The sequence below is a fragment of the Medicago sativa genome, chromosome 8 (genome assembly GCF_051527215.1).
Source record: "Medicago sativa cultivar Bolivia chromosome 8, Bolivia_mono, whole genome shotgun sequence".
NCBI classification, from domain to species: domain Eukaryota; kingdom Viridiplantae; phylum Streptophyta; class Magnoliopsida; order Fabales; family Fabaceae; genus Medicago; species Medicago sativa.
Window position 1 is genome coordinate 41,614,456 of NC_140756.1, and position 22,776 is coordinate 41,637,231.

Here is a 22,776-nt window from a genome sequence, read left to right on the forward strand (position 1 = left end):
GTGTAATCTTACGTGGGTGTGGATTTAATACGGTAAAATTATCTCCGGAATTCAATTGGTACCACATGCATCTAGAAGAGTCCAGAACATTGCATGCACTTGATAGTTTGTGAGTCGTGTCATATTTGACTATATGAATTGGTGATTATGTGCATTGGTGAAATTTGGTGAATATTCTGCATACTCAAAAATGGTGAATTTATATACATTGCTTGATTATGCTTGTAAACTTGATGAATAATGTTGATGTGGGATTTCATTGGATAGAAGGCGTGCAGGAGTGATTGCTTTGCTTGTGAGTATGCTTGAGGCTAGCTTTGGAGCCACCTCATTTCCTTTATGCTTGAAGTCTAGTTCTAGGGGCTCTGATTAAGGTGTCAGTCTTTTGTCGTTTAATTTTCCATGTTTTGAAGATATTATCACTCAGTATGTTGAGAATTGAGATTTATATTTGGTGATGTATTATGATACATGTGACATGGCTATTTTTGAGATTTTATTATTCGTTGATGAGATGTTATGATATTATTCCGCTGCGATTTTTAAAAATTATTTATGCATTTTTTTGGATTAATCAAAGATGTAGCATCTAAACTCTTTGAATTATTGTACTATTTGCGTGATTTATCGCTTTAAGGGTTTAGGGTGTTACAAAGTGGTATCAGAGCCATGTCGGTCAAGTCCGGACCAAAACTAGGTGATTATTCATGTTGTATGTGAATGGTATAGTGATACCTTCGGTACTTGTTATGTTGTTCTTACCTGCTGGTTGTGGTTTTGTGTAGAAGTAAGATGGCTGGAGGATCTGGTAGGAATGATGAGGCAATTGCGGAAACTTTGACCACAATGGCACTGGTGTTGGCTCAGGCTAATGAGCAGGCGACGCATGGTCAGTAGGACTAGGGTGAGGCTGAGGAGCGAAGGTTGGATCGTTTCATGAGAAACGATCCTCCGACGTTTAAGGGTCGGTATGATCCGGAGGGAGCGCAGACTTGGTTGCAAGGTGTTGATCGGATTTTTCGTGCTATGGTTACTAGTGATGATCAGAAAGTGAGGTTGGCCACACACATGCTAGCGGTGGAGGCCGAGTTTTGGTGGGCTAATTCTAAGAGGAGACTAGAGGTTGGTGTTGTTGTTGTGTCTTGGGAAAGGTTTAAAGAGGAATTCTCGAAGAAGTATTTTGCAGCCGATCTGAGGAACAAGAAGGAAGTGGAGTTCTTGAAGCTTAAGTAAGGAAATATGTCGGCTGTAGAGTATGCTTCTAAGTTTAAGGAATCGTATAGGTTTTGTCCTAACATTAATGTTTAAGATGCTGAGGAGTCCAAGTGTGTCAAATTTGAGAGCGGGTTACACCATGAGATCTACCAGTATGTGTGTTTCCATGAGATTTGCGATTTTGACACTTTGGTGAATAAGTGTAGGATGTTTGATGACCCAGGGAAGGCTAAGGCAAATTACTATAAGGCGGTTAATGAGAGGAAAGGGAAAGGTCATGATCATGGCAAGCCTTATGACTAGGATAAAGGAAAGAGGAAAGATTTTGGTGGTGGCTCTAAACCAAGTGTGGAAGGAGTTAAGTGCTTTAAGTGCGGTGGCACCTATCTCCCAAATGCTCCTAAAATCGTGGAGGTATGCTGGGACCCTCCCATTCACAATTGGGTCAAATGTAACACTGATGGCGCCTCTCAAGGTAACCCTGGTATGGCTGCTTGTGCTGGCATATTCAGAAATAGTCATGGAGAGAGCAAGGGTTGTTTTGCTGCGAATCTCGACATTGCAAATGCTTTACATGCGGAGTTAATGGGAGTGATTTTGGCAATTGAAATTGCTTCTAACAAACAGTGGAATCATTTGTGGATTGAAATTGACTCAAATTTAATTACTTGGGCCATTAAGTCTCCTAGCATTGTTCCTTGGAAGCTAAAGAACAGGTAGAGTAATTGTATTGCGAAGTTAAACTCTATGCAATCTATTTTGTCTCATATCTATTGGGAAAGGAATCATTGTGCTGACAAACTTGCTAACTTAGGCTTATCTGTTGTTGAGTTTACTTGCTGGCCTTCCCCTCCAATTGTAATTAGAGAAGATCTAGTTAGGAACAGGTTGGGTCTCCCATACTTTAGATTTTGCTAATGTTCCTTTGAGTAGGGGTGTTCAAATCCAAACCGATCCAAAATAAAACCGCAAACCGATCCAAAAAAACCGAAAAACCGCAAAAAAATCAAATATTTTTTAATGTGTTTGGATGTTGTTTTGGAAAAACCGCTATGATCGGATCGGATTTCGGATCATCTTTTCATAACCGAACCAAACCAAACCGAATCGCAAAAGTAGATTTTAATAATACTTAATTATTTTATTAGTATTATATATTGCATTAATTTAATTTATATCATTACTACTTCATCTATTTCAAATATAATCAATCATTTTAATTGTATAATGTTAACTTTTTTAATACATTTGTGTTATATTTTGTATCAAACATATTATTTTACTTTGTATGTGTAATATTAATATTAATAAAATAAATTACATGTTGCACTTTGGATGTCCAAAAATCGATCCAAATTAAACCGCATATATTTGGATCGGATCAGATCGGATTTTTTTAGAATAATTGTCCAAACCGAACCGAACCGCACATGATTTTTATTTTGGATCGGTTGACTTTTCCCCTCAAAACCGATCCAAACCGGACCGCGAACACCCCTACCTTGAGGGTTTGGTTCTTCCCCCCCTCATTTTTGTATATCTCTTTTCCTTTTATATATTTTGGATGAGACCCAATAGGATCAGTTTAAAAAAAAAAATATCAAATATTTGTCTCGTGTTATTTATGCATCAATTAGTAACATTTGTCTTGTTTTTGTTTTTTATCTCTGAGTTACTAATATTTGACTTGTGTTTTTATATATTTATTAGTGATAAAATATTTGTCCTGTGTTTTTTTTAATATTTATCAGCGACACATTTTTGTCCGATGTTTTTATACATTATGTGTCCCATATTTTTTTTTATATATTAGTAATAAATATATGTCCCATGAACTTTTTTATATTTATTAATGACAAATATTTATCTCGTGTTATTTTAATGAAGGGAGTCAATAGTTGAAAATCAACCAAATGAGATGTCATCCTTAAAAAAAAAAAACAAATGAGATGTCAACCAAAATTTCATTAATTGTTTTTTGAGGGGACCAAGACTACGTTAAATGATTATTTCAACATTTTGCCACTCAATGAGATTTAATGACTTGAACCCAAGTCACCTCCTATAAATAAGATTTTTGTTATATTCTATTTTAAGAAAAAATGAGAGTTTTGTTTTTATGTACGTAATTGACAGACATTTATGTACATAATTTGTTATTTTTTATTTACTATTTCAAGGGGAATAATACAATTTTTTTTTTTGGATGTGTAGTTATTTTTATTAGTTTCTTTAATTGTAATTAATGGTAATTTTTTTTATGGAATTAATGGTAATTATTCTGTTTGTAAAATAATTTGGTAGTGGCACTTGTATTTGTTCTATGTATTTGATTTAGAAATGACATGTGTATTGTCCTATTTTTTTATTCTAAAATGTATGTTTATAAGAGAAGATAAGAGAATGCATAGATATAAATATAGATAGATAGATAGATAGATATTTAAAAAATTGGAATAAACATTTTAATATGTATTTAAAAAATTGGAATAAACTAAACCCTAACTGGTTTTTGAGAAAGTCTTGGTTGGACACAAACCTAAATAAAAATATTTAGCAAAGACACAAAAGGAAGAAAAATAATTATAATATATCAATTAATGTGACTAAATACTTTTTATTTAATTTTATTAGTTTTATGTGAATATGTGCCTAAAATTCAGATGTTGGGTATGTGTCCAACCAAGACTTTCTCCTGATTTTTAAAGGTCGGTTTGCACTTTGCACACTCCATATTTGCGCTTTTGGTCCATATTTTTCATTCACTCGGTCAAAAGAAAAAAGAGTGAGGTAACAATTTACAATTTTAAACGCAGACCATAATAATTTGTGCGAAGCAATTACCATAATTAGTTGGTAAATTCTTTGGTATTTTAAAATTTGATTGGGTATCAATTCTGTAACTAAAATTTGTTTAACATTAAAATTTATTCTAATTCTCTAAAAAAAATTAATTTTTATATAAATTAATATAAAAATATGACATAATATTGAATCATTATATGAAAGGTACATATCTGATTACACTTTATAGGTATCGCTGTGTCTCGTAAATGTAGCTCAATTGGTATCTATTAGAGACATTATGTACAGAGGTCAGGTTCGAACTCCAGATTCTTCACTTTTCCACACTTAATGAGCGATCATCAATTCCTCAAAAATGTTGTTATTCCACAATAAAACGTTGTTATAGCCAGAACAAATGATACAAAACAAATTTACCGTCTCATTTAACTTTTTTATTAAATATTTTATTTCTTCTAAAAACATTAGAACCCCAATTTATAAGTGGTTAGCTTGAGTTTTAGAATAAACAAATTCATCAAAAAATTATGAAAAGAATTAGATTTATGAAAATATGAAGAAATAACAAGGAATAAGTTATCCTACATTATTATATGATAATTTAAGTAATTTTAATTAAATTTGTGCAATATGTGTAAACAAAAAAGCGTAAAAAAAAGTAAGTAAAATTTGTACAATATCCTTATTTATTAATTTTGTTACGTCTGCAGCAACTTAACCTAATTTTTTGTTAAAAGTCTTCTAAAAGTCTAGTTATGATTAATTCACAACACAACAATTGGCCATTGCAATTCATACCACATTCATTCGTGACATCCGAAATTACGAAATTCTTAAGTTAGTGGTTAGTTTAATGAGTTAATTCAAAGGGTCATGTTAACTTGTGCATTTAATTATTGAAAAGTAAAAAAGTTAAAGTCAAATGCATTAATTATAATAGAATATTTCTATTTTGAATCATTAACTTGTGCCTTGAGGGCACAAGTTAACATTTCCCTAATTCAAATTATCTTTTGGTATTTCCTTAATTTCCTTAATTGCCTTATTTAATGGCACATTACAGCTTTTAAATACGACCCTTCCTCAACTCTTCTAACCTGTAATTTTCACCCCTTTCTCTTCTGTGCCTGTTACCTTTGTTTCGGTCTTTCTTATGATGGCTCAGTCTCATTCTTTGGTCCATTTCGCTTTTTTCTCAATGCTTCTTGCAAAGTCCATGGCTTACATTCCCATTGACTCAAATTGGTATGATGCCCATGCAACCTTCTACGGTGACATGCAAGGCGGTGAAACCATGCGTCAGTATCAAACTAAACTCCCACTTTTCTCTTTTTAAATAAAACTATCATCGTTCTCATCATGGTCAAGATTTTGTTCTTCTTTTTAGGATTTTTTTGTTGGTACAATTTTTATGATCATTCTCATCAAGGTCTAGATGAAATGATTCATATATATATTTTGAAATGTATTTTGAATTTATTCATTGATTTTACATAAATACTTTAGATCGATTTTGTTCGTGAGTATTAAAATAAATAAAATGGAATTTTATGAAATAGTCAAGATTCGGCTTGATGACTATGTTATTACTTTTGTCAACAAAAAAAGACTGTTATTACCTTTTTTCGTGAGATATCAATTCACTCTTACATTTTTTTTAGGAATGTACATGTACACTATTACATGTTGAATCGTTGATTCCTAGAGAAAAAATTGTATTCTATTGTTTAGTTATTACGTGAGCTTACCTCAGTTACTAAAAAAAATACGTGTTATGTTAGTTAGTGTCCTGACACTGGTTAAGGATATAAAAAAAAGAAGTTATTACTAAGAACAATTTTTTTTTCTTTTTATAAATTGGTTACATAATTTTCAATGCAATAACCATTATATAATTTTATATTTTTTAGTATGCTTAACAAGTGCTCCTGAAACACAAGTTAACATTTTCCTATATTTTTTTTATTTTTTATATATTGTATATATATTTTTATTTTATGTTTATATATGTAGAGGGGGCTTGTGGCTATGGTGATCTCTTCCAACAAGGATATGGACTTGAAACCACAGCACTAAGCACAGCTTTATTCAACGAAGGCTATACTTGTGGGGCATGTTTCGAGGTCAAGTGTGTTAACGATCCTCAATGGTGCAAAACTGATGTGAAGTCAATCACAGTGACCGCAACCAATTTTTGTCCTCCAAATTACTCCAAACCTGATGGAAATTGGTGTAATCCTCCACAAAAACATTTTGACTTGAGCATGAAAATGTTCACTACTATTGCTATTTACCAAGCAGGAATCGTTCCCGTTCAATATCGTCGTGTTCCATGCATAAAAAATGGGGGCGTTAGATTTGAGCTAAGAGGAAATCCTTACTTTTTGATGGTTTTGGTGTACAATGTTGCTAATGCAGGTGATGTTTTAAGTGTGAGCATCAAAGGGTCTAGTACTTGGACTTCCATGGCACACAATTGGGGACAATTTTGGGATACGAGATTGAATTTGGTTGGTCAAGACTTATCATTTTTGGTTACTACAAGCGATGGAAAAGCTTTAGAGTTTAATTCTGTTGCTCCTTCGAATTGGCAATTTGGACAAACCTATGAGGGTTCTTTAAATTTTTAGATGTGTTGAATTTAGTTTAGTTTAAGATTTACAAATACATAGTCATACGCATTATGTGTATCATGTAATTGTGTTTTGGGACTAGAAGTCCCAAACTTTGTTTCATTTTAGTTTTTGAGAATTGCTTTCTAGGAAGAAAAAAAAAAAATCATTTATTTCTAGAATCACTAGAATGAGTTTCTCGTATGCATACTATGACTATTCATATATAATAATGACTTAAATGCGCTTTTGGTCCCTTAACTATTTATTTGGTATCGCTTTGGTCCCTTAATTAAAAAAAGATTGTTTGAATACTTTATTTTTATCTCTGTTACCTGTTTTGGTCCATTCTATCCTTTATTATAAAAGTTAGACTTGGTTAGCAAACATGTTGCCCTAATTTGCCCTAATCCCTAGCATTTTTCCCTCCTAAACATGCTAATCTAATCTCACCCGTTGATTCGATCTTTATTCTTAAACTCCTCATTTTCTCTCATATAACTTAGTTAATGCTAATTGAAAACGAATAACACACTTTTAATGCAATTGAAAACGAAATAACACACTTTTAATGGCAATTGAAAACGTAGTTAATGTCAATTGAAAACGAAATAACACACTTTTAATGGAAATCGAAAATGTAGTTAATGTCAATTCGATTAACAACCCACTTTCTCTCTCACACGTAACAACACAAACCTTCTCTTCTCCTTCTTCAAAAACACACACCAACCCTTCATGTTCTACCTTCATTTTGATCATTTTTCGTCCTTCTCCCACTAAAGTAAAAGCATCAATGTCTTCATCTCTTCATTATCTATAAAACCCATTTTCTTTCCACCACGCCGGAGTTGAACCACCGTCGTTGTACACCACGTCGGAATTCGCTCTTCATTGCGTCGGGGTCGCTCTCGGAAGCTTCTTTTACTTTGCAAGGTTAATTGTTAATTTCAGCTTTTGTATTCCTCATTTTTAATATTGAATAATTCATTGTTATTCATTTTGTTCTTTGTTTGGTTTTTTGCATTCAATGAATTTGTCGTAATCGTGATCAAGGGGTTATTGGCATGTATGATGCAGATGTGATATTCATCAACGACTCATTTTTAATTGCTTTCTTTTTTGTGTTTTTCTATTTAGTTTGAGTATTTATCTTCTGTGTTGATGGTTTTGTAATCCAAACAACATCTATGAATAAAATTTATAATTCTGCACTTCTGTTTCACGTTTTATTTGATAATTTTTTTCGAGTAATATGTGTGATCTGTTCTAAAGTCAACGATGGCTAATCACATGTGTATTTACAATTAGGCTAAAACTCTGAAAAACAATATTATTCAAAACTTATTTCAGTGGTTATTTCGACTCGACAACTAAGGCTTTGTATATAATTTCACTTCTTAGATGTGCCTGAAGTCTAACATTTTTAATTTAAATATACTGTCAACGTATTAGCATGTCAAAAAGTTTATGTCAACATAAAACAGTTTGAAATAGCATATAACAATTAAGTATGGTTAGGAAAGGATAATTAGTTTATTTCCATACATATGTTGTTCATCAAGTCTAACATTTTTCAAATATCATTTGCAAGTACTAAACCTTCTTCAATCACGTCATTCATATAGAACTTAATGGAACTTAATGATATTAGTTATAGATTATAGGCGACACCAGTCGAATTTGAAAACACATTTAAAGACCTACAATTCGAATTTCAAATATTTATGGAACTTAATGATATGCAATTGTGAATAAAAGATAAATTAATACTTATTATTGCAGAGGTCAAATTATTTCAATCAATAGATAGTTCATTAATGCTATATAATGGCCACGCCAAATGTCAACTATTGGCATTTATGATTGACACTAACAGCTTACAGAATTGGAAACGTCATAATGCATTATAAAGCATTTGACAGTAATTTCTTTTTTGGCTGCAATGAATAGAAATTATTACTGCAAGAAGTGAATGGTCATTCACATCTAATACTTTCTATATATTGGTGTCGTCTCCTTATAATTTAGTTGCAGGTTTTCAAATATCATTTGCAAGTACTAAACCTTCTTCAGTCATGTCATTCATATGGAACTTAATGGAATTTAATGATATTAGTTATAGCTTATAGGCGACACCAATCGAATTTGAAAACTCATTTAAAGACATACAATTCGAATTTCAAATATTTATGGAACTTAATGATATGCAATTGTGAATAAAAGATAAATTAATACTTATTATTGCAGATGTCAAATTATTTCAATCAATAGATAGTTCATTAATGTTATTCAATGGCCACGCCAAATGTCAACTATTGGTATTTATGATTGACACTAACAACTTTTGGAATTGGAAACGTCATAATGCATTACAAAACATTTGACAATAATTGCTTTTATGGCAGTAATGAATAAGAATTATTACTGCAAGAAGTGAATAGTCATTCACATGTAATACTTTCTATATATTGGTGTCGTCTTCTTATAATTTAGTTGCAGATTTTCAAATCAAAATACTAAACAGCCAGAAGATCCTGTAAATCAATCATGTTAGATCTTAAGTCAACTATTATAGTTTAGGCTATTGTGACTAAACTTCTATCTTATTAATGCAAGCCATTATTCTTTCTTTTTTATTAACACAAACAACATGCCTACATAATGTTTTTTTAAGCTTCATAGAATGGTGTCCTTAATATAGTGACAATATTTCCGCAATAAGAAAAGTCATAATATTGCTACCTTATTGATGCAACTTATTATTCTACCTTTTTTTTTAACACATAGTTTATGCCTACAATTTTTTTTAAAAAAATTCTAAGAATTGTTTCCTTAATATAATGAGAATGCAACCGCAATAACAAAAGTCGTAATATATTTCAAGGTGTTATCCTTTTTTTTTTCTTCTCGATATTCACCTGAATTTCAAAAAGCGATGTTGCATTGCCAAATATAATGTACATGTCTATTTGAGCACGGGTCTTTTAAATGTTTATAATACTTCTATTAACTATATATGGTTACATTGTTGCGACTTATTCAATTAACTTCTAAGCGGTAGGACCCGTGCGGTAGCACGGGTCAAGAGTCTAGTTAAAAAAAATTCAAAAAATCGTTAGGGTTTATATTATTCATCTTCTTCCTTCTCCTTCCATCATCTTCTTCATGATCTTCATCATCAACAACACACCAACCCAAAAAAAAAAATATTTTTCATCATCATCTTCATCAAATCTATAAACATAATCAATTTCATAACTCAATCATAACACAAACATAATCAGTTCCATTGTCCAAATCGAATCTGCAAACCAAATCTGCAAATCGAATTTCATAAACATCCCTTCCAAATCGAATTCTCAATGAACCAAACCAAATCTGCAACCATTGTCCTCTTCAACGAAAATCTATGAACCCATATTTTCTCTCTCTGTTCAGTTCCATTCCAGATCTAAAATTAGTGTTTGTTGGAATTTAATGGTAGATCTTTAAACTCTGAAACAAAATCATTGTCCTCTTCATCTAACAAAGAACAAGGCAGTGTTTATTTCTTGCTCTATATGTTTTTGTGTGTTTTGTTCTTGGCACCACTGGCACTTGTTTCCTTCACGAAAACCGGTGAAATAAAATTATCAGTACTTGATTTTGTTTGTTCTTGACGATGAATTCTGTTTGGTTTTTGAAGGATGCTGATTGCTAGACGCATGGGAAGGAGACGAGGATATGTTGTGTTTTAATTTTTTTTTGGCAGGCATGGAGATGTGTTGATTTTTTTAAAAAAATTGTTGTTTGGTAAATTAAAGTGATTTTTTTAGTGAACAAATTGGTTGTTGATTGAGTTATGAAATTGATTATGTTTATAGATTTGATGAAGACGATGATGAAAAAGATTTTTTTTCTGGGTTGGTGTGTTGTTGATGATGAAGATCATGAAGAAGATGATGGAAGGATAAGGAAGAAGATGAATAATATAAACCCTAACGGTTTTTTGAATTTTTTTTAACAGAAAGGACCAAAGCAGGTAACGGAGATAAAGATAAAGTACTCAAACAATCTTTTTAGTTTTTAGATACCGGACCAAAAGCACATTTAAACCTATAATAATAACACTCATCACACCCAGAATAAATGGTGCATAATGCCCCCACCTGCTATTTGAGAGTATAATATTTTTTTAAGGGCAAAAAAGATTATATATTGAAAACATAATCAAAACTATAAGGAATGACGATCGAAAAAGTTACACCTTTAACAAATAATAGAAAACTAATGCAACAATCTGGAATCAACAGTAAGATTTATAACAGAGAGACAAACAAACAGTAAATTTATTAAACATGAATGATCCATACATCGCAAATTCAATTGGAACAAGATATCGTAATTATTTCCTAGAAGAAAACTTCTTCTTCGGTGCCTCCTCTTCTTCCTCTTCATCTTCTCCATCATCGAATTCATCATCATCATCATCAAATTCAGACTCACCATCGTTTTTCCCATCAAAATCTTCATCATCCTCATCTTCCTCGTCACTCAAAGGATGCTTACCACGTGACATTGATGGAGACTTACTAGTACCCATTTGTCTAGAAAATAGGCTATAGGTCACGCTGCCCAGAAGCGAAAAATTGTTGTTGAGGGAGAGTTCCGAGGCTTTGGGCTGTGCTAACGGAGCAATGGATCGGGTTAGAATTGAACTGGTTTTGGAGAGAAAACGAAGGGGAAGGTTTTGGTTTATCTTGATCACTCTGGAGGCCATTTTTAGTGTGCGAGGTCAGTCTTGAGGGAAAAGATGGTGGCTAATGGGTTTAAATACAGAGAGAGGGGAAAGGCATACGCTTAGGGTTTTAGGGTTTTAGCAATAATCGGTCGCAATGTACTGTTCTGTTCACACGTGTTATTGTGATGCCAAAATGAATGTTCTAGATATTCTTCCCCCAACAACGGTTCCCTAGTTTTGTTTAAAAAAAAAACGGTTCCCAAGTTTATTTATAAAAAAAATGATATTACCTCCGTCCCATTTTTTTTGTCTTTTTTTTATAAGACTCATTTGCTATTTTCAATTACATTAATTATTTCTTTACATACATGCCCCTATTTATTATACATCTTTTTCTTTAATCAGCAATAAATAGCATGTCGAAAATATAAACTAACTCTCTCTCTTAAGGATAAAATTGTAAAAACAATAGTGATTACAAACAACTTTAATACAAATATCCACTTTTTTAATTCTCATAATTTTAGAAAAAGGGTCTTATATATAGGGACGGAGGTAGTAGTATATTTTGACAATAATTCTTTGACATTTTTTTTACAATAATTCTTTGACAATAAAAAAACGGTTCCCTTGTTTTGTTCCACTTGTGTTGAAGTTCTAACCCTTTTTTACGGTGTCAAAGGGGGGAGAAAATGAATGATGTACCTTGTTACTTTTATCCTTCTTCTTGTTTGTTTTTCCCGTGTTGTTTTTTTTTTTTGTGTGCTATATGTCAAGAGGAGCCATCATCAATTATTTGAAATCATCTAAAAGGAGGAGATTGAAGTCTACACAGTTTTACTTTATATGTTTTTGATGATGTTCGTTAGCTTAGTTTATCTTTTTGTTGATTGGCTTATGGTTAGTATGTTAAAACACCCAGAAATCTATGTGTCTTGGTCTAGGATTCACTTGTGTCTCATGAAAAAGTGTCATAGTCCTGACTGTAGTTGCGAGTAACTGAGAGAACATGCAACTTTGAGTGACACCTTCGTGGAATCAGAATCGAACAGTGGTAGTGGTGGGGGTAACCTTTGATATGGTGGTTCTGTCGAAAGTTGATCGGTCATAGTTAACATATGCGAATGCTGTTGTGTAGGGGTTCCGAAAATAGAACCAACCAGTGGTGGCGAATTGAGAGGTTTTGTTACATATGGGCATAGGATCGGAGAAGGTAAACTGATTTTTTCAACACATGGAAACATTTTCGATTTAGCTTCTTGCTTTACTTCCTTGTCCAACAACGTCAGCGTTGTAGGAATCTCTGTGTGGTCCGCGGTAGTGGGTAGCATGGTCGAAGTTGTGCAATCAGACTTGGACGCGACCACTTCATCTTCTGGGAGTGGCAAAACATCACGGAATTCAGGATGAAATTGCCATAGGAAGGCGATGGTGAACGATTCCCAATTTGACTTAGGGTTGCGGTGAGACCACCCTAGCCACCATGTGAGAGCAGAGCCTCTCATGGCTAAAACAGTTTCGATGAGCTTCCATGTATCTGATAATCCTCTAGAATTGAAGTATTTTTCAGAGCAAATAAGCCACCAATAAGCATCTTCGCTGCCATCAAAAATTGAAATCATCATCAACAGGTTCGGTGCAACGGGAAGGAGATCGACAATGAAAGCACCAATGATACACTCTAATTATCTCAGAGTGAAGAAAAGGGCACTCTTCGAGTGAGTGTAAACTCCTAAAGAGAAAATAGATGAGAAATTAGGGAAGAAAGTGAAACATTGTTATTATTCAACATACCATAACTTCATTGTTACATCATATATAGCCAATCTTGGCATAACCACTTGCATAATCTAAAGAAAGGGAAATAACAGAATCGTAAATTTAGGAACGAACATAAACTGAACCATAAAATTAGGAACGGGAGATAATTGAATGTAATCAAGTGCAACTCTACTCGCTCACAAATCCTTCATCCAATGAAATGAGGTCGTATCAGATACCACATTTCATCCAAAATTTTAAGACTTGAGTATGTATTGTGTCACTTAATTGTGGTTCAACGTGCACTCTTTTATTCATTGTTGAGAGCTTTAAATGACATTTGATACATCACAATATCTTTTCCCTAAAGAATGACGAAATTCTAGCCTGTTTTTGACACGAGTGTTCATACTAGTACATTGTAAATGTGTTCATCAATCTACATTTCAGACATCGATCTAAATTTTAGACATAATTTTGTCTCAATACAATGAAGCGAATTTCATTAATTTACTTTCATTCCTTGTCTCAAGAAAACAAATAGCATGGCAAACTAAATTGCTAAAACTATAAATAACATTAACACACTACACTAGCGAAATAATTTAAAAGCAAGCTCTGCAACAACATCTTCATAATGTATATCTGCAAAAGGATAATAGTGAACTAATGTTGCGCTTAGATCTTTATCCCGGGCTCCATTTGCTCATTCTATTTCTTCAAAGTACAATTCACAACAACATGCACGTATCTCTATATTCGCTCGGGAGCACGCACACCTATCCAATTGAAAACATCAAATTGACACAATATGTGCTAATAACCAAGAGACTATTGGACACACAAAAAGATAAATAAATAAAAAATCAGAGCAATTAAATTTACCAGCACAGATCAAGCAGATAAATGTATATTCCATTAAATAGGCAGCAATATGTGTGATTAAAAATGGAACATCACTAGCTCCTTATATTCCATTAACAAGTCGTATGCATACAATGATTATTCATATATAATACTCATCACAACGAGAATGAATGGTGCATAATGCCCCCACCTGCTATTTGAGAGTATAATAATTTATTTAAGGGCAAAAAAGATCATATATTGAAAACACAATCAAAAGAATAAGGAGTGACATGATCGAAAAAGTTACATTTAAAATAAAAATAAAAAATGAAAGAAAACTAATGCAATGCAACAACAGAAATCAGGAATCAATAGTCAAGATTTATAACAAAGAGTAAATTTATTAAACATACATCGCAAAATCAAATAGAACAAGATATCGTAATTACTTCCTAGTACGAAACTTCTTCTTCGGTGCCTCTTCTTCTTCATCTTTAACTTCGCCATCATGGAATTCAATTATTTCAAACTCATCGTCGTTTTTCCCATCAAAATCTTCTTCATCCGCATCTTTCTCATCACTCAAAGGATGCCTACCATGTGACATTGATGGAGACTTACTAGTACCCATTTGTCTAGCAAATAGGCTATAGGTCACGCCGCCCAGAAGCGAAAAATTGTTGTTGAGGGAGAGTTTCAAGGCTTCGGGCTGTGCGAAGGGGGCAACGGATCGGGTTAGAATTGAACTTTTGGTTTATCTTGATTTTGAGCAATGATCTGGCGGCCATTTTTGGTGTGCGAGGTCAGTCTTGAGGGAAAAGATGGTGGCTGATGGGTTTAAATACAGAGAGGAGAGGCGGTAAAGATCCTCTCCATTTATAACTTTTTCCATTTGTTGCAATTTGGAGAGAGATAGACACATAAAAAATAATGATGGTGGGATCCACTTAGTTAGGACCCACCACTTATTTTTTTTTGTCTATCTCTCTCCAAATTGCAACAAATGAAAAAAGTTATAAAGGGAGAGGATCTTGACCCAGGAGAGGCATAGCCGCTTAGGGTTTAGGGTTTTACGAATAATCCATCGCGATGTAAAATTCTGTTCACACGTGTTATTGTGATCTCAAAATGAATGTTCGAGATATACTTCCCCAACAACGGTTCCCTAGTTTTTTTTGACTAAACGGTTCCCTAGCATATTTAAAAAAAAAATGATAGTATATTTTGACAAAAATACTTTGACATTTAAAAAAAAAAGGAATATTATTGCCTTAAAAAAAGCATTATTGACACTTGACATATTTAACTGTGTGAAAAGTATTTTTATATTTTTTTTCTTTTTGTCGAACTTTTTTTTTAATTTAAAAGAGAATTTTTATAACATAAAATTTGAGTTGTGCATAGACCAATTTTAAAACACGGTAACCTTAAGGGCCCGTTTGATGCGCAGGATATGATAGAGATAGGATATGATTAGAAAATGGATGAAGATAAGATATGATAGTGACATGATAGACAGTTATCTTTATATCTAATCCTAAGGTACCTTTGCAAACAACTCTACCAAAACCCTAAAACTCTCATTTTGGCGCTAAACACATGTTGCCCCACCTAACCACACTTAATGCAAAGCTACTTGGGTAATCATTTTCAGAATTCAAAATTTCCCCCGCAAAGCAATCCCACTAACCCAAAAAGGTTCATGCCTTTACATCTTCTAACTACATTCAAAGTGTGTTGTAGTTCCAATGCATGCAACCCATCATATCTCCCAAATCCTCTGCCTATTTAACAGTATTTAACAGCCTTCAGTCACTACCATTTCCCTCACCCACATATTTCTTCTAACGTGAGAAAAGAAATGGCTCACAATGATGTTAATACTCTCCTCGCATACCACAGCATGACTGGTAGTTAAAACACAAGCTTCATAATCTGTATTTTCTTAGCATAGATCATTTACAAATATTCTTAGTTATACATCATTAACTTTCGTTTTCATGTGGCAGCACCTCTTAATCCCAATCCTGAAGATCAGTTGGAGAGGATTGTTAACGATTTACGGGTGAAGTATAGAACATACCAGGTTGGGTTTGATCATGAACAGGTCAGTTTCTTAGCATAATCTGTATTTTCTTAACATGGATCATTTAACCTAAATAATCTTTGGTAACTCATTTTTTATCGTTGTAGGGCATGGTTCTGCTTCCAAGCCTGTTTGCACATGATTTTGGAGATCAAATCGACCGGTATGCAACTCTGGTGGATGCTAATCGCAACGAATTCGAGGTTTTGGTTCAGCGAAACAACTATGGCATCTTCTTGACCAAAGGGTGGCGTGCTCTACGCGATTTTTACAACTTACCACTTGGTTCATGGGTAACATTGGTCTTTGTTGGGTTAGGGAAGTTCAAAATGAGTATTAAGGACAGGCATGGCATCAATGTGAGAATTCCGACGTTCAGTCCTCCAATGAAGTTCTTAATAGACAAAACTAACCTGTCCAGTTTTGCTCCAAGGCCTTTCACTCATAATGAGTTTAACTTTCAAGTGACCTATGAGAAGACACTTACTTCTGCTGAAATTGATTCTGGATTTTTGGTATGATTTAAAAAAGGAAAAGATGATTGTTAATTGTTTGTTAGTTGGTCATATTTATACTAATTGTTTGAACTTTGTAAAATGAAGGTGTTGTTCCCCATGGGTTTTTCTCAACTGGCTTTGGACAAAAGGTCCACTTCGTTGAAGTTGGTCGACGAGTGCGGCAATATCTGGGATTGCACATTACAGTACGTTCGTGGGCGTGATGCACATTTTCAGCTTGGGGGTGGTTGGAATCGCATGGTGAAGGCTAGAAGGTTCAGAGACGGTGCGCGTATTATTGTGGGCGCTCCTTATGTTGGAAGGAATGAGAAGCTTTTCTTTAGTGTTGTCATGTATTAAGATGTTGTATTAAGATGATGATAGGGAGGTCGCATCATGTCCCATATGAGACTTTTATGTTTTATGTTTTTAAGTCATTTATGTTTACGTCGTATGCAAACTAAGCATTTCGCGTTGTATGTGGAGAGCAATTTTGGTGTTCACGCAGATGTCTCTCCCTTTATTTTGATTGTAATGCGTTTTGCTCTGAGTGTGGTGTTACTGCAGATGTTTCTCCCTTTATTTTTAGTGTAGCGTGTTTTGCTCTAATGAATTGAGTATTGTTGCTTATTTAGTTAAAGGACTGTTTGTTATTTTTCATTTTAGCATATTATTATCAAATATTATGAAATTGAATTAATTACTCTTCATGCAGTCTCAATGTAAAACTAATGTAGTTTCCTAGACCCACATGCACTTAATGTTTTTAGTTCTCAACACAGTGTATGGTTGGGATGTTGTAATTAATTACGCCAATTTAGTGCTTATATAAGTAACACATACCAATTGTGCCATACACACAGATCCAAAACATAGTTTTGTTGTTATAGTGTATTTCTTAACTCAGATATGGCATACGACATAGTCCGTGAGACATCAGCTGCTTTGAACAGTATAACAGGTATCAGTGTTGAGTTTAGAAAACAATTCACATTCTTTTTGTTTACTTTAATTGTAATAATTGGTCTCTACTTAATATGTTTGTCATCACCGTAAAAAGCAGCTGCTGTTGATTGGTTGGAGATACTTGGTAATGATGAGATGATTGAATTATCACGATTAAAGTGGCGTACATTCACAGTGGAGTTCAATCCAAAACAGGTACTTACCTATCATAGCCTTTAGAGTGGTTTTTCGTTCATTTTAGGCATACTATAGTTCAAATCATAGTTTTAACACCATTAACTGCTACTCCTTTATGTTCCAGCCACTCCTCCCTCTTCCAACGCTCCTGGTGGAAACGTCAGGTACTGAGTTGAGGAGATTTGCGACGTTGAATGACCCAGCTTATAATCAGATTGAGGTAGTGGTTGAGAAGAAGGGAGATCAGTTCTACTTCAGTCATGGATGGATGGAGCTTAATAACATGTATGACCTGAAATATGGTGCAGCCGTAACTTTGATCAATGTCAAGCCGTGTCGATTTGTTATTCAGATAAGGGATCGTTATGGGGAATAGATTATGTATCCTAAGCACGAGCAACCAATGCTACTACGGTTGAACCGTGAAATATTTTCTGAACCCAGTGGATCTGAATTTCTCATTAATACTACTATTCCGTATAAGCATGAACAAGACTCCTTGAAATTCAGCACATCAAAGTGGCTGAGTTTAGAAGATGTCAATTCTGGCATACTGGTATATGTTTCAGCAAAAGTTGATATACCGCTTTGTATGATAATGCTTATGTTTATTATTAACATACGGTTCTATGTGTTTTTTGCAGACTATAACTTATGACCGCTTCATAGAATCTCTTTTGCCAAGCAACACAAAGGACTTCTATCTTACTGATGACTCCGGGCATATATGGAGTTGCACGAAGAAGTTAGTGCATGGGAAGGTACTGGAATACAAGATAGGTGGCAGGTGGAAAGATTTTTGTGTCAGTCGTCGTGTATCTTACGGAACTGGAATCAGAATTGGAGCACCAAGACTCGGCAGAAATGTTTTCTTATTTATAACATTGAAATTTTAAAGTTGTTAGCATTTTAGTGTGTTATGAAAAACGATATTGAGTGCAACATTATGTCGTAACACGGTATCGCTTTTTTGTTTAACTGTACTTGCTACCAACTAAATTCTACCTTTATGTTGAACTACATTATTCTGTTAGTCTTTTTTTTGTATAAAGGTATTGAGAAAGACAATATATGAACAAAAAAGATAAGGCTTTTTATTTTTGCCGATTATAGATATTTATAATTACACAAAGATCAATAAAAAGATCAATAATCACACATCTTTAACATGAAGGTAACCAATTTTTAATAATGAAGAGCGAGAAAAGAGATGAACTTAATAATGTAAAACTTTTTCAAAACAGATGGACTTTAGAATATAAGGCTTTTTCAGGTTGCCAAGGACATTATAAAGTTGTTGCCTAATTGTAATTCTTAGTCCAAATTAAGTTACCTTGATGATCATCTTTTATACAAATTAAGTTAAGCAATCTATACAAATTAAGTAAAATTCATATAAGTTTGGTCTTTCATGTGATCCTTGGATATTTATTGAGCCATGATTATCAAGAGTGGAAGGTCAATATATCAAGACTAACTTTTAATTGTATTTTTACTTAATGAGCTATTATGGATCATTGTAAAATAAGGTAAATTATAAAATATTATGTATATACACACCTTCTCACATATAATGTGGTTGTGGGGTCTTCAATACTCATACGGGATTAAAAAGCACATCAATTTAGCTATTCATGTGGATATACACACCTAATACTACAATTTGTCTTATGCTCCCAATGCATGTAATGGATCATTGTATTAGACAGCATTTAATCTCTTTCTCACGTTTTGTCCACTGGCTTTGGATGACTAAGTTCAGTTATAGTTGGAAGAATAGCTACAATTAATTGTTACAAGTCTCACTTCCCTACTGTCAAGTGATTGGCGCAAAACTACTATATGCCTGCACACATATTATAACAAATCAGATATAATTCTACTCTCAAGGCATAGGGGAACGCCATTAGGCAAGACAAAATTAATTGTCTAATGCACACTTTGTCCCCCTAGGTAAATAGCCTATGCCACAGAGTGTTTAATGTATGCAGCCATATCATACTTTTGGTTGGAAGAATAGCTACAATTAATTGTTACAAGTCTCACTTCCCTACTGTTAAGTGATTGGCGCAAAACTACTATATGCCTGCACACATATTATAACAAATCAGATATAATTCTACTCTCAAGGCATAGGGGAACGCCATTAGGCAAGACAAAATTAATTATCTAATGCACACTTTGTCCCCCTAGGTAAATAGCCTATGCCACAGAGTGTTTAATGTATGCAGCCATATCATACTTTTGGTTGGATGTAGGAATTCTCATTTAACTCATGCACGCATCTCTCCAACCTACTTTATCATTTGTTGTTTTCCAATGTTTAGACAGTTGAGTAAAATTAATTCAGCCATTGTTCCATTGCATTGTGCCTGATGGTCCTTATATATATGATGATCCAGCTAGCTATTTGGTTCATCAATACCTTTCAGAATTTATAAGATTGGTAAACATCCATACTTAATTCAATACTCTCAACTCGGTCCAAAATGGCCCCTGTGATCACACCAATTGCCGCCATTTTAGCTGGGAAGATTAACATCAAGATCCATTGTCGTGTCATCCACATTTGGACAATTCCTGATTTCAGCAATCCGAATGAAGATGGAAGCATGCACATGTTGTTACTTGATGAAAAGGTATATTATTTAGCTTCAATTCAGCATAAGGCATTTACTTCATATGATGTAGCTTTACATTTCATTGAGTATGTTTTCTAACTTTGAAGGCGTGTTTATTTAACAGAAAGGGAAGATTCAGGCATCTGCTAAGAAACATTTGATACCGAAGGTGAAATCACTGGTGGAGGTCGGATCTGCTTATGAAATTGAGAATGTTCTGGTGACACGAAATGAACCCAAGTATAAGTGCACTGAACATAAGTTCAAGCTAAACTTGATTGACAAGACCAACTTTACCAAAATAGCTGGTAATAAGATACCTATAAACCACTTTGATTTCATGTCTTTTGGTGACATATTGGAATCAGACCAAGAGGAGAAAACAGTTGGTGCGTTTGATATATTATTTCCTTTATTAGACAATTTTATATGAATGCATGAAATATAATAGCTAGAATTAATATACAATATTATTACAGATGTGATTGGCCACGTGGTTGAGAGGGATGTGATGAAGGAGAAGGATGTCAATGGTAGAAGGAGTAAGCTGATTGACATTACTCTGCAGGATTCAGAGTAAGTGTTGATGAATGTTCATTGTATTGAATTTAGTTTATTGTCTTTGAATGTAATGGAAATATGGCCTATATTGACCAATGTAAACCATTGTTGCAGGTCTCGGAGGATACATTGTACGTTGTGGGCTAACTATGCTGAAAGAATTAACTCTTACTTGGCCACGCATGAATCTGGGTCTCCTGTCGTTGTTGTTCTCCAGATGTGCAAGCTGAGGAAATATTGCGGTGCTATGGGAGTTTCAAATGCATTTTATGGAACCAATCTCATCCTTGATGGCGACTTGCCTCACATAGTTGATTACAAATCTAGGTTGTTATTGGATAAGGATAACATTATATGCTCTCTCTTAATTATATAATTTATAGCATTCTTAACAAGTTCAATGCATACCATTTTTCAGCATTGACGGTGCTGATGTGCAAGTAACCCAGGGTGTTAGCCAACAGACATCATCAACTGTAGTTTCTTTAGCTGATGATCTGCTTCAATCTCAAATGATGACCATTGAAGACCTGATAGAGACTTCAGATGTAATGATTCCTTTGACATTGTGTATGCAGTTTTCTGTGTCATTTGATGCGAATACATTAATAGTTTTACATGTATTGTGTCGTTTCCAGCAAGGTTTCGGGGTTGTGCTTGGGACTATCTGTGGGATTGAACCCGAGTATAATTGGTACTATCAAGCTTGCACTAAGTGTGCTGGTAGGGTCAAGTCCGTGGCTGGGAGGCTGTATTGTTCAAAATGTAACACTGGCAGGAACGCGGTGCCTAGGTATAGTAAAACACTTATTTCATTTTTGTTCATCATGTTTTTTACTCATGGATGTCCTCAGCAATACATGTGTATTAATCGGTATTATCTATAGGTACAAATTGCATGTTCAAGTCATCGATTCCACTGGCTCAACCAGCTTCATTTTGTTTGACCGTAATGTAACCAATTTTGTCGGCAGAAGTGTGCAAGATTTGATTGATGCACAGGTCATATATATTATAAAACTTGAAATTGTTTTCATTAGAACCACATGAAGGTCATTATGTTTATGAAATAATTTAATACTGATTATTTATGTCTATACAACAGCCAAACAATGCTAAGGACTACCCTACTGAGCTTGACGTTTTCATTGGAAAACAAATGCTATTCAAAGTTGAAGTCACAGAGGCTAACCTTCTCCATAACTGGCGCAACTATGCCGTCAAACGCACCACAGATGATGCTGACATTATAGGTCGCTTTAAGGTCCTTCATAACATCAAGGTAATTTACAATAGACAATTGATTCATCTTTGTAGCAATTGGGACATCCATTAAATCGGTTGTTGAATGTTTGATAGATTTCGGATGGAGATGACGAAGCAGATTGCCATGTCGTGACAGCAAAGGTACTTTACCTTGAACGACATATAATGTATTCCTGACATCGACTAGATCTTTTTTTATGCCTTACATTCTAAAAAGTATTTGCAATCATACAGAAACAACTAATTGAGGACGGTGGTTCGTCAAAGACTGCAATCACACTTACAGATGACGACTCGATGATTTGCACCCAGAACACACACAATGCAGCTGATGGGGAATGCACTCCTTCCAGCAAAGTGGTATTAAAAAGGTCTGCTGATGATGCAAGTGATGAGAAAGATGAGAATGGTGCTGGGGACATGTCTGTCACGAAGCCTGTTAAGCTCAAGGCAGTGAAGATAGAACCAACTGATTAAAACGATCCTGTTGGCTTATTTGGCTGGAGATCTGTGATGTCTTTACCAGTTGTTTGTTGTTTTGGTGTTTTGTTGTTATAATGTTATTTGCTGGATTTTCTATGTATTTCTTTAAGTTGCTTTTTTTGTATTATTGATGTACCGTTAAAGGACATCATTG

General features: G+C 34.0%; 6 protein-coding genes across 6 annotated transcripts; 5 read left to right on the plus strand and 1 right to left on the minus strand.

The window, feature by feature from the left end:
* Positions 1 to 5,161: 5,161 nt before the first annotated feature.
* Positions 5,162 to 6,867, plus strand: LOC146899201 (expansin-A23-like). The gene is made up of 2 exons (XM_085737796.1): positions 5,162 to 5,318; positions 6,034 to 6,867. The coding sequence occupies exons 1-2, from the start codon at positions 5,174 to 5,176 to the stop codon at positions 6,648 to 6,650; spliced, it is 762 nt and encodes a 253-aa protein (XP_085593922.1). The 5' UTR covers positions 5,162 to 5,173; the 3' UTR covers positions 6,651 to 6,867.
* A 3,993-nt stretch (positions 6,868 to 10,860) lies between these two features.
* LOC146899202 (uncharacterized) lies at positions 10,861 to 11,416 on the minus strand. The gene has a single exon (XM_085737797.1). The coding sequence runs from the start codon at positions 11,392 to 11,394 to the stop codon at positions 11,020 to 11,022; it is 375 nt and encodes a 124-aa protein (XP_085593923.1). The 5' UTR covers positions 11,395 to 11,416; the 3' UTR covers positions 10,861 to 11,019.
* A 4,410-nt stretch (positions 11,417 to 15,826) lies between these two features.
* LOC146899203 (uncharacterized) lies at positions 15,827 to 16,908 on the plus strand. Its single transcript, XM_085736713.1, has 4 exons — positions 15,827 to 15,875; positions 15,975 to 16,072; positions 16,159 to 16,566; positions 16,654 to 16,908. The coding sequence occupies exons 1-4, from the start codon at positions 15,827 to 15,829 to the stop codon at positions 16,906 to 16,908; spliced, it is 810 nt and encodes a 269-aa protein (XP_085592839.1).
* A 549-nt stretch (positions 16,909 to 17,457) lies between these two features.
* LOC146899204 (uncharacterized) lies at positions 17,458 to 18,067 on the plus strand. The gene is made up of 3 exons (XM_085736714.1): positions 17,458 to 17,509; positions 17,612 to 17,709; positions 17,816 to 18,067. Exons 1-3 carry the CDS (start codon positions 17,458 to 17,460, stop codon positions 18,065 to 18,067), a joined length of 402 nt encoding a protein of 133 aa, XP_085592840.1.
* Positions 18,068 to 18,070: 3 nt separating this feature from the next.
* LOC146899205 (uncharacterized) lies at positions 18,071 to 18,587 on the plus strand. Its single transcript, XM_085736715.1, has 2 exons — positions 18,071 to 18,247; positions 18,336 to 18,587. The coding sequence occupies exons 1-2, from the start codon at positions 18,071 to 18,073 to the stop codon at positions 18,585 to 18,587; spliced, it is 429 nt and encodes a 142-aa protein (XP_085592841.1).
* A 1,407-nt stretch (positions 18,588 to 19,994) lies between these two features.
* Positions 19,995 to 22,616, plus strand: LOC146899206 (replication protein A 70 kDa DNA-binding subunit B-like). The gene is made up of 10 exons (XM_085736716.1): positions 19,995 to 20,330; positions 20,437 to 20,701; positions 20,792 to 20,888; positions 20,988 to 21,200; positions 21,292 to 21,421; positions 21,512 to 21,666; positions 21,761 to 21,875; positions 21,979 to 22,155; positions 22,233 to 22,280; positions 22,374 to 22,616. The coding sequence occupies exons 1-10, from the start codon at positions 20,181 to 20,183 to the stop codon at positions 22,614 to 22,616; spliced, it is 1,593 nt and encodes a 530-aa protein (XP_085592842.1). The 5' UTR covers positions 19,995 to 20,180.
* The last annotated feature ends 160 nt before the right edge of the window (positions 22,617 to 22,776 follow it).

Coding starts and splice junctions, on each gene's coding strand:
- LOC146899201 (XM_085737796.1), top strand. CDS start 5,174: ATGATGGCTCAGTCTCATTCTTTGGTCCATTTCGCTTTTTTCTCAATG. Junction 5,319..6,033: donor GCAAGGCGGTGAAACCATGC/GTCAGTATCAAA, acceptor TTATATATGTAG/AGGGGGCTTGTGGCTATGGT.
- LOC146899202 (XM_085737797.1), bottom strand. CDS start 11,394: ATGGCCTCCAGAGTGATCAAGATAAACCAAAACCTTCCCCTTCGTTTT.
- LOC146899203 (XM_085736713.1), top strand. CDS start 15,827: ATGGCTCACAATGATGTTAATACTCTCCTCGCATACCACAGCATGACT. Junction 15,876..15,974: donor CGCATACCACAGCATGACTG/GTAGTTAAAACA, acceptor TTCATGTGGCAG/CACCTCTTAATCCCAATCCT. Junction 16,567..16,653: donor AAATTGATTCTGGATTTTTG/GTATGATTTAAA, acceptor TGTAAAATGAAG/GTGTTGTTCCCCATGGGTTT.
- LOC146899204 (XM_085736714.1), top strand. CDS start 17,458: ATGGCATACGACATAGTCCGTGAGACATCAGCTGCTTTGAACAGTATA. Junction 17,510..17,611: donor TGCTTTGAACAGTATAACAG/GTATCAGTGTTG, acceptor CGTAAAAAGCAG/CTGCTGTTGATTGGTTGGAG. Junction 17,710..17,815: donor TGGAGTTCAATCCAAAACAG/GTACTTACCTAT, acceptor TTTATGTTCCAG/CCACTCCTCCCTCTTCCAAC.
- LOC146899205 (XM_085736715.1), top strand. CDS start 18,071: ATGTATCCTAAGCACGAGCAACCAATGCTACTACGGTTGAACCGTGAA. Junction 18,248..18,335: donor ATGTCAATTCTGGCATACTG/GTATATGTTTCA, acceptor TGTTTTTTGCAG/ACTATAACTTATGACCGCTT.
- LOC146899206 (XM_085736716.1), top strand. CDS start 20,181: ATGGCCCCTGTGATCACACCAATTGCCGCCATTTTAGCTGGGAAGATT. Junction 20,702..20,791: donor CCAAGAGGAGAAAACAGTTG/GTGCGTTTGATA, acceptor ATATTATTACAG/ATGTGATTGGCCACGTGGTT. Junction 21,667..21,760: donor GGCAGGAACGCGGTGCCTAG/GTATAGTAAAAC, acceptor TATTATCTATAG/GTACAAATTGCATGTTCAAG.